Source organism: Anopheles aquasalis, chromosome 2 (assembly GCF_943734665.1).
Source record: "Anopheles aquasalis chromosome 2, idAnoAquaMG_Q_19, whole genome shotgun sequence".
In the NCBI taxonomy this organism is placed as follows: domain Eukaryota; kingdom Metazoa; phylum Arthropoda; class Insecta; order Diptera; family Culicidae; genus Anopheles; species Anopheles aquasalis.
Genome location: NC_064877.1, coordinates 19,800,001 through 19,809,239, shown reverse-complemented (window position 1 = coordinate 19,809,239; position 9,239 = coordinate 19,800,001). Strand labels below are relative to the sequence as shown.

Genomic DNA, 9,239 nt, shown 5'->3' with positions numbered 1-9,239 from the left:
TCATTAAATGTTATTGTACAACCATTCGAGCGGGCATTAAAAGCTCTTATCCTTTCTCCAGCCCCGTCTGTTGCTTCTCCTGTTCCGCTTACCGCTTACTTAATAATCAATAAAGATCTACCAAAAATGGTTACTTCAAAAGGCACTAAAACTGTTACGCTCATGATGTGATGCTTCGCATCCCACACTGATCTGAATTCGAACAGAAAGAGAAGAGAGGAAAGGGGACGAAAAAACCGATCCATCAGCTAGCGTTTCATCGCGTCTGCAACTGTAGCAACTCTGCTAAACAGACAGAGCAACAATCTTATCTGGTATCCCTTGGCTAAAGGTCATCCATCCGATGGCGAGCAGCCGTAGCATAGCAACGACCGTACCGTGAAAAGGAAAGGCCGGCCGATAGCTTTGCGAAGCAAGTATTTAGCCAAGCGCTAGTCAACGGCTGTTTGGCCAATAAGCTGCTGCATTAAGAACAAAGTGGTGGAGTCGAGCGGAGAGTTCTTCTGGCAATCACTCACCTTCGGAGCTCGACTTCAATGTGTCGATACTTTACAGCCGACTCAAGCCCCAAAGTGTAATCCTTTGTAATCCCCTGGCTGGCAGGTATGCTATCAAAAGTAATCCCTCCGTAATCTCCATCCTCTCTCTCTCTCTCTCTCTCTCTCTCTCTCTCTCTCTCTCTCTCTCTCTCTCTCTCTATCGAGAAGGTGGGGCACGGTTGTTCTTATGCTAGTAATTAGCAAACGGAAGCTAGCCATTAAACATCATGCTGTTGCAAGCTTTGAGGATTTGATGCGTTTTTATTCCGGCATTCGAAATCCGATGTTTCGATCAGTTCGATTCCTGGCACCAGGACATGCTTTAAGATAATTGGTAAACTCAAGCTTAGGTTTTGCAACCCCCGGAACGATCCACTGGCGTCGAATTTCGCGCATTTAATTAATGCATATCTGCCGGCACGTATCTGGAAGCGCGCGGCCCGCTCGTGGATGGGCTCTATTTTAATTTGATCATTTAATTACACCACAGCAAAGGTGCCACAGATGGATGCATTGTTCGCATCCAAATAGCATCACAGATCAACGGTGCAAACGGAGTTTATGCGTTTTTTTTGGAATTTCCCCGGAAAAGCCCGGTTTCGTGCTACGAGATGAGGGACCTTTTCACCTGTTGACTTCAATAATGGCGTATAGTGAGGCTTAAAAGCATGAGCGTGCTGTGATGCAACCCGGGTGATATATTCACCAATGGCCATCATCCCGGCCCGGCAATCCAATATGGAAGTAAACTGGAACCGAAACGCCCGAAATGGCATGACACGAACGAACGTTGACACGATAGCGGCCACCAGGACCACCACTGTGGCTGTTCATTTAGTCGCTGTCTGCGCAAATATTTGTGCTCACCACGTCGTCGTACAAAGGTTAACGTATCCGTGACTCTCCGTGGGGATTGCGGAAAACGCGATGGGTCCGTTCACTAACGGCATGTGACGCGTATCGTCGAGGGAGGCGCATTGCGTTTGGTCGCGTACGATGGATTGAAAAACGGATTACGTCCGATCAACCTTCGGCAGGACAACATGAAATGTACAGGAATGCTACATGCAGGGACACGTATATGCATCCTATAGGTCAAAAAGCTTCGCAGTTTTGTGTGTTCTAGGTAAAGTATCAGTAGTGGCATGCTGTGTTGCTTTGCTGTAGTTCTAACTCCAAATATAGGAACTCCAATTATGAACTCCGCCAGGAATCGGACCAAAAGGACGCACTCTTTTTATGAAACAGTACAAGTATGGACATTTTTTCTTAGTAAATTATAGGAATAATTAAAAGCAATGTGATTTAAATGCGGAATTCATTTTCGGAACACCAAATATTTTATAATCCTCAGTGAAAGCTTTTTTTTATTTTCTTCGTTATGCACCGCGTGGAGTTACTTTATGAATGCGGTGTAAATGATGTTACCCAGTTCACAGGCGATACAAACGATGAAGAACCAAATAGAAGAGAAACAAATAACGAGATTGATCATTGAACAAGCAGCATGTGAATCTAAAGAAATAAATACGGAATGAAGGACAAGTTTCTTTCTTTCAGCGAGCTAACAAACAACCAGTCGGTGATCGAAGCATTTTAAAATGGAATACAGGTTAAGTTTAAACAGAACACAGCCGTTTACTGCTTTACTATCCCGTAGGCCACCAGGTCCTGTACTAAAGACCAATTTATTCGCTAAATATCAAGTATATCATCTAACCACTGCTGGATATCTTCTTTTGTATCATTTGACTCAGGTTTACTCGTAGACTGTTGCTGGCCAAGAGTTTCTGTTGAAGGCACCAACTTAGTGACTTGTTTAGGTTCAATTTTAAGTTCCGCTAGCTTACTTTCCAGCACAGGAACCTTCTTGGGCTCCTCTTTCCTTGCATGTACTTTAACGACGGATTCTTCATTTACCTTAATCTTATCCCTGGGCAGAGCGGCCGTACCAACCAAGCAGGCTGGTGGACGTGGTTTTGCGGCTGTTTCATCCTTCGGTGACGCAAACGGACTCACCAAGCAAGGTACAGGCCGTGGTTTCGTTGGAGCAGGAGGAACGGTCGGGATCATGTTTTCTTTGCCTTTGCCCCACTTTTCCCTCTGCAGTTCCGCCTTCTGTCGCATCAGATTCAACTCGGAGGCGGTGAAGAGTTTCTCATCGTAGCCTTGCCGTTGGTAGAATGGAATACAGCCGAGGCTTGCGTTTAGCTGCTTCGTGTCGATCCGGAAGTACTCGCCGTAACCGTTCCTCTCGTCATCGCCGGGTAATCCGGTGTCCGGATTCAGCCAGTGCTTTTCGGAGCTCAGCAAAAAGTGACCGCCCGAGGATGGAGGAAGTTCCAGGAGCTTCTCAAAATCGGCCGCATTCAGCTGTTCGTCCTCGGAGGAGCTACCTTCGCCGGCGGGAAGCTCTCGATCTTCGGTCCAGTTTTGTGTGATCTCTCGCTTTGAGTAGCGAGCCTCGACGACTACGAGCGGGGCCGTGTGTTGCACTTCAGGTGGTTCCGGTTTCGCAGCCGATGGTTTGCCCGTCTGTTTGTTCGGTTTCGGTGGCGGTACACGCTTGTGGCTTTTATCTTGTCTCCGCTTGGCCTACGAATGAATGGTTGTTTGATTATCGGAAGTGTTTACCGAATATCGAACCCCGAGTTTTCGTACCGCTTGTGCCGCTTTGTCCATTGTCTGCGCTGCTGAGTCTCGCCACTGAGTTTGTTAATGAAAGGCCGGCATTAAACGATGAAACCCTTCTGCCGAATCTCAAGAGACACCGAGACGCACTGTTTGCTTTCTTCAATTTGCTTTGTTTTGATAACCACCATCACGAGAAAAAAAGAGAGGCTAGAGAGAGAGCGAGAAGGCGAAGCGCGCACGCACGCGACACAGACACAACGGTCGTTTAAGATGAGAACGGGCGAAAATGGGAAACTCGTTGATTTAAAAAGGCCGTTGAACAGAGGCCACTTGCGATCTTGCATTAAATATCCAATACGCACTCACACACACAGGCACATAATTTTGTTAATTTTATTAAATATCATTCAAGAAGCGTTTGCACATATGGTTCTTTGAGTGGGGAAAAAACAAAATCTCTCTAAACTTTCGCAGTTTTCCCCCGGGTTGGGATGCACAAAATTCGCGCACCCCGCAAAACGAATCACTCCGTTGCTCTAGTTCTGTTTGTACGCTACGACTTGTGAAACATAATATATAAAAATACAAATGGATCATCTAACAATAACTTATACACTCCCTACATGATCGAGTCCGATCTTCTCAGTCTGCCACATTCATTCTCTCTCTTTCTGTATCTTTTGAGCTCGTTATTCACGAAGTCGTGTCGATTTATCACAATCCGTCCAGTTCCGATCGGTTCTTAACACTAAACAGGAAACATTCCTCCTTTCGTTGACTGGTCGGCGATGCTGGCGAAGAAGGAAGAAGCATGGCATAGCACTCATTCCGTTAAAACGGAGAGATGTGGTCCGACTTTCTTCACCGCAAAACCCAATACCGTGCACCGATGTGCATGATGGCCCCGTAAGGATGGCGTAGCTATGACGCAAATCCCTTTTTCGCGGTTACCCACCGCCTAAGGCCCTACGGGATGATGCACTTGGCTTTGGTTCTCTTTGGTAACCCGGTGCAGTCCCAGCGTCAATTTGGTAGATTCGATTATTTACTTGGCGGTTGGTCCGTTGTCGGGGTAACCGTACCGTTCACCTCCTGCCGAAGACCATCGCTTACCGGTACCCACTTCTTCTTTGCTCGTTCGAACGCCTCGATGATGCAAGATCGGAACAGCTTCTGGTGCAGCACGTACGCACTGACATGGCCTGCATCGAGGTACCGGATCTCGGCACCAGGCCAAATGTCCTCCAGGCTCGTGCACCCTTCCCGCGGAATGTATGCATCATCTTTGGCGCAAACCGCAATGATGAGCGACGTATCGTACGGAACGGAGAAGTTCTTCAGATGCGTACACTCGTCCATCATGCCACGCATGAACTGGAGGGCTTCCCGTTCCCACCAACGCTGCTTGGTAGTGTCGATCGGTACACGTTTCTCACCCTCACTCCCCGATGATCCTGACCGCCAGCTAATGTACTGCAGAATCTTCGATCCAACCGATGTCGCTGGTGCTGGCACTAGGTCGACCGCACCACCTTCCGCATTGGTTGGTTTCACCGAGTTCGGCTTCACCTCAAGAATCAACTTTTCCCCGGGTTGACCGGCTTCGCTCTGGTGTTCCTCGTTGTGGCGCTTGAGCGCCAGATGGATCTTCATGTTGAGCTCATCGATCTCTTCTTGGGTCAGTTCGCACCGCACATTCGACAGGAGCTTCTCGAGCAACGGTTCCGAAAGGTTCAGGGCGTTTGTGCGATTAATATGGATGCGGCTCTTTAGCTGCTTTCTCTCCTCCTCTTCCTGTTGTTGCTGCTGCTCCTTTTGTGCTTCATCGGTGAGCTCTGGCGTCGCCTCGCGAATAACGGTCAAATTAACATCCACCGTTGCTACACCGCACACAAGATCCTTTGCTTCGTCGATATCCTGCCTCAACTCTTCGACCGATTGGTCAAAGTTCTTGATGAACTGCTTACCGGCGACAAATGCATCATCGACGACAGTCACCATCTTCGAGAGGCGCTCCCGAAAGTTACCATCGGCAAAGTACTGCGTCTCGAGGACGTCCCAGTTGATGGAATGGCTCATGACACCCTCGGTAAAGACAGATGAAGCCGTTGACCACGAAAGGCACGGTACGAGTACTAGCGGCTTTGGCCAGTTCGTGGCCGCCAATGATGCCATATGGCCACCCATCGAGAGCCCAGTTATGCCTAGCGGTCCCAATCCGTTCCGTTCACACCAGTTCAGAAGCACCAGCGATTCCAGGACAAGGCAACCACCCATCACGAATATGTCGGACACATTCTGTAGACTCGATGCTCTGCAAAACAAAAGCAATTAGACGGAACCATTCGGAAGGAATCGGCGAACCAGCATGCCAGCCTATGCAGTTACCTTTGCTCCTTTGGCTTCCGTAAACCGTAGAACGGATTCTCGAGGATGATGGCACCGAGATTCGCTTCCTTCAGCAGCGGTTTGGCGATCATATTCCTTCGCTTCCAGAAGTACTGTACGGAACCATTAAACAAGACCATTATACCATCAGACCGACAGTCCATTCCCTTTCAGGATACCTACATGATCGCCAGTACCGGCCAGATGGATGCAGATCGGTTTGTACCGTTCGTCGTTCCACTTGAGCGGTAGCACGACCTGGAAGTGGGCTTGTTGGGCCACATCCGGCACCAGACCTGGCATATAAATCTCCAGCGGTGTGATGAACTTGCCCTCCAGGATCTTACAATCCGATTGTACCTCTTCGCGCGTAATCTCCACCGGATAATCCCGTGGTATCAGCTGTGAACAGGCGGCCCGGTTCGAGATGATCTTACGGAACTCAAACAATCTGGGAGGAGAAGGATAGTGAAAAGAAGAGGTTTATTTTAAAACATGAACAACAGCCAGAATAATCATCATTGCAACTATTAGCGTTTAGGAGAAAGTCCATTCAAGAACGTTGACGCGTCGTAGATGCATAAAAATAGGAAGAATTGACGTAGATCGAGGATTCACACATTGATGCCAAGGATTCGGTTGTCCATCGCGAGCGAAGAGGGCTTACCGTACGTGACCAACAGTAGGGTGCGTGGTGTACGTGACCTTTAGCAGGCATTGGTTTTAGGTGGCTGGAGCAGCAAACTACGCACTACTCGTGGCGGCGTCGTAGTTGGCGTCTTTGAAATTGAACCAATTTTGCAGACTCTCATCAATTTAAAGTGCTGACTTTTTGATCATCATTTTTCTCTTTGAAACGTGTCCTTAGATAGCATTACCGGCAATTTCTTATCACCAACCAGAGCATTCACCGGTAGCAGCTATTACGTGTATAGAAGCCTTGATAAGAGCGCAGTTATCTTCGTTATGCTCGCGAGAGCGTGTTGAGAGAGTCATGCAACCGTCTCTCTCTCTCTTCCATTGCTCTTGTTTTTGTTTTGAGTTGGATGGCGCGATGGATTCCACTGATTTATCCCACCCACCGGCCCTGCCCACCCACTATCTGCAGTGTAGGCGAACACCAAGAAGAAGAAAACACTGGAAATTGCGACGTTGTTGACACACCTTCAACATGTTCGCACGCACGGACGCACGCACGCAGTACCGAGCAACAGCGGATTGCGCTTCACATCCAGAAACTTCTATGGCGTGACGTGTACGCGCGGTGGGATGGGATGTCGTGTTTTGTCTGCTAGAACCACACTATCCACTAAAAATAGCACCCGCACACCCACCAGTGACAGGGAATCGATTAGCATCGAACTTGGCAAAAGCCTTTTGCCGCCAACACAACACGATTGATCGGTTACAGATGGTTTTATTATATAATTCAGGACCGAGACGCGATCGGATGATTTCTGTTGGCAACTGTTTCAAGGGGGCCGGGCGTACCTTTCGATATTTTCCGGCTTTCCCCAGCCTTTGCAGAAGAACTTGGTCAGCAGCAGCGAACGATACAAGCCATCCAGTCGGGAAGGTGGCATTTTTATGCTTTGCCCGATAATTGATTCCTTGCGCGACGAAAAGAAGGTGCACAATACAGCTGCTGGCCGTACACTTCCTTTGTCTCGAGGCTGTCTCTTTGTGTGTTTTTCACTTTCACTTGCCGCTCACGTGAAGCACACAGCCCTCCAGAGAACCCTTTCTGGAGGAACCACTCGAACAGCAGCAGCAATAACAACAACACCGATTAGTTCACTGTTTGTTTATCGTGGGAGAGACGCTTGCTTTGTGTGTGCTTCGCCGTCTGGGCTGGTTTTGATTCTGAGAACCGCCGCTCGTCCGGACCATCCGCGAAGCGGCTGCACCGACGACGACGACGACGATTCGAGAGCGCGAGCTGTTTGTTTACGAAAGAGAGAGAGAGGGCCATGTTGCCAAATATGTTTTGCAAGTGAGCGAGAGGGGGTGAAGGGGGGTTGTAGTTCAAAATAACGAACGGTAGATCGGAAAACATTAACTTATAAAAGAACAATTATTTTTAGATTGTTGTCACTAAACGGCCGTACGGAATGATCTGGCTGGGCCGCGGTTATCTCGTCACACTCTGTGATAACCGGAAGTGACCTCTTTCGATAAACACCCGATGTCCTTGAGATTATACAGCTTTTATCGGACGCTTTAAACATAGCGTCACGAACATTCCACCACAATCGTACGCACACTCTCAGATGGTGATCGTGGGACGGCGTGTAGCGAGGTTGTTGTTGCGCAGGCTCAGACGATCGTTCACGATCGTTCGAAAGGGACGAGCCTCCAAAACCGCATTAAGAGATCGCTCTCTCATTTTCAATCGCATCCGGGAGAACCGCGCGATTCGATCATCCTATCGATCCTCGATGATATTGCGGGGTTGTTGTTTATGCCAACCACCGAACTATTTTGGCTTTGAACCATGCGAATGTGGGCCAATCCGGGAAAATAAGGTCCCCCACATCTCGTTGGAAAACAAGTTCAAGGTTAGTCAATGTTTACCTGTTCGAACGTTCGACCTAAATGCGACTCATTGTCCTATATTTACCCATTTTAGCTGTTTCGTTTCTCAATCCGGTTTCCAGAACAGACAACACCACTAGGACTCGGTATGAAACGGAGAGGGGTTAAATGTACCTTTATTGAAAAATTCTCAAATCGGTAGGCGATACATTGAGTGTTACACATTTTCATTGCATTGCGATTGCATTGTGGGTGGTGGTGGTTGTGGTGTTGGTGATGATGATGATGGTGCAGTTTGATTTCATTCGTCGCAATCTTGCCTGAAGACACCCTAAATCTCCGCGGGCTCGAGCGGGTGTGTGGTGTACGATCGACAGCATCATCCTAAACATCCATCGGACACGGGCATACACTACTACTAGCCATTGTAACAAGCAATTCCTCCACCTCTATCTCTTCCACTAATCGTGAACAACACTTCCCTCCAATTATCAAACCAAGAGGAATCCGACGAAAGCAAAGATTTTTTTTTAAATACTCTTCACAACATAGTACCGTTGCCAGTAGGTTCGTGTTGTTCCGCAATGTATTTCCCAGTTGCCCGGTACGCTCACAGGACATACATACATTCATCTCAACATACGTCGCTGTATGTATAAAGTGGCCTCAATACCTCCAGCCAGGAGTAAAGAAGAAAACAAATGTCTTTCCCGGAAGGAGGTAGCTTAGCTGTGTCTGTCGTGAGTTTCTGTCTGTCGCTCTACTAGATAATATACTCTCTTCCTTGCTCATCCGTCCCCATTACCGCTACATACCGTTCGGGGTAGTCGGTTTAAGTAAATTAGCGTAAGTGATCCTTCTTTCTGTTCATCTTCCCAACGTAACACAAACACTACACTAGCGCTTTTTTAGCGAATCATATTATGTATTCCAGTTCCGTCTATTCGCCAGTTTCGGCTCACGGGCGATACGGTCAGCAGACATTCTTAGTAGCCCATAGTGTGCATAGTCGAAGTACACACTGATGCTGTCAGGCTAGAACGTTCATTTGTTTCATCTTCATACTCGACCTAACGTCGTAATTAAAGTGTCCTTTTGCACAGTTCGCCGTTTCTGATTAATTCAAAAAGTAAGATAGACCCC

At 47.9% G+C, this 9,239-nt stretch overlaps 3 protein-coding genes across 3 annotated transcripts in view; all 3 read right to left on the bottom strand.

Moving 5' to 3' along the window:
* Positions 1 to 2,162: 2,162 nt before the first annotated feature.
* On the bottom strand, positions 2,163 to 3,335 carry LOC126581639 (uncharacterized). The gene is made up of 2 exons (XM_050245444.1): positions 3,201 to 3,335; positions 2,163 to 3,134 (listed from the first exon to the last, which is right to left on the bottom strand). Exons 1-2 carry the CDS (start codon positions 3,219 to 3,221, stop codon positions 2,235 to 2,237), a joined length of 921 nt encoding a protein of 306 aa, XP_050101401.1. The 5' UTR covers positions 3,222 to 3,335; the 3' UTR covers positions 2,163 to 2,234.
* Positions 3,336 to 3,552: 217 nt separating this feature from the next.
* On the bottom strand, positions 3,553 to 7,417 carry LOC126570215 (protein ABHD18). The gene is made up of 4 exons (XM_050227800.1): positions 7,053 to 7,417; positions 5,745 to 6,012; positions 5,562 to 5,674; positions 3,553 to 5,487 (listed from the first exon to the last, which is right to left on the bottom strand). Exons 1-4 carry the CDS (start codon positions 7,142 to 7,144, stop codon positions 4,215 to 4,217), a joined length of 1,746 nt encoding a protein of 581 aa, XP_050083757.1. The 5' UTR covers positions 7,145 to 7,417; the 3' UTR covers positions 3,553 to 4,214.
* An 821-nt stretch (positions 7,418 to 8,238) lies between these two features.
* LOC126581217 (poly(A) polymerase beta) overlaps positions 8,239 to 9,239 on the bottom strand; it is a 7,527-nt gene continuing 6,526 nt past the window's right edge. The window contains exon 10 of the mRNA XM_050244724.1: positions 8,239 to 9,239. This exon is cut by the window's right edge and continues 1,129 nt beyond it. The gene's annotated coding sequence lies outside the window, so the exon portion shown is untranslated.

What these genes read in the sequence shown, in the direction of transcription:
- LOC126570215 (XM_050227800.1), bottom strand. Translation starts at nt 7,144, where the DNA reads ATGCCACCTTCCCGACTGGATGGCTTGTATCGTTCGCTGCTGCTGACC. An exon ending in AAGCCGGAAAATATCGAAAG is followed by an intron (nt 6,013 to 7,052) that starts GTACGCCCGGCC and finishes TTCTCCTCCCAG; the next exon opens with ATTGTTTGAGTTCCGTAAGA. An exon ending in CGGAAGCCAAAGGAGCAAAG is followed by an intron (nt 5,488 to 5,561) that starts GTAACTGCATAG and finishes TTTGTTTTGCAG; the next exon opens with AGCATCGAGTCTACAGAATG.
- LOC126581639 (XM_050245444.1), bottom strand. Translation starts at nt 3,221, where the DNA reads ATGGACAAAGCGGCACAAGCG. An exon ending in TGGACAAAGCGGCACAAGCG is followed by an intron (nt 3,135 to 3,200) that starts GTACGAAAACTC and finishes ATTCATTCGTAG; the next exon opens with GCCAAGCGGAGACAAGATAA.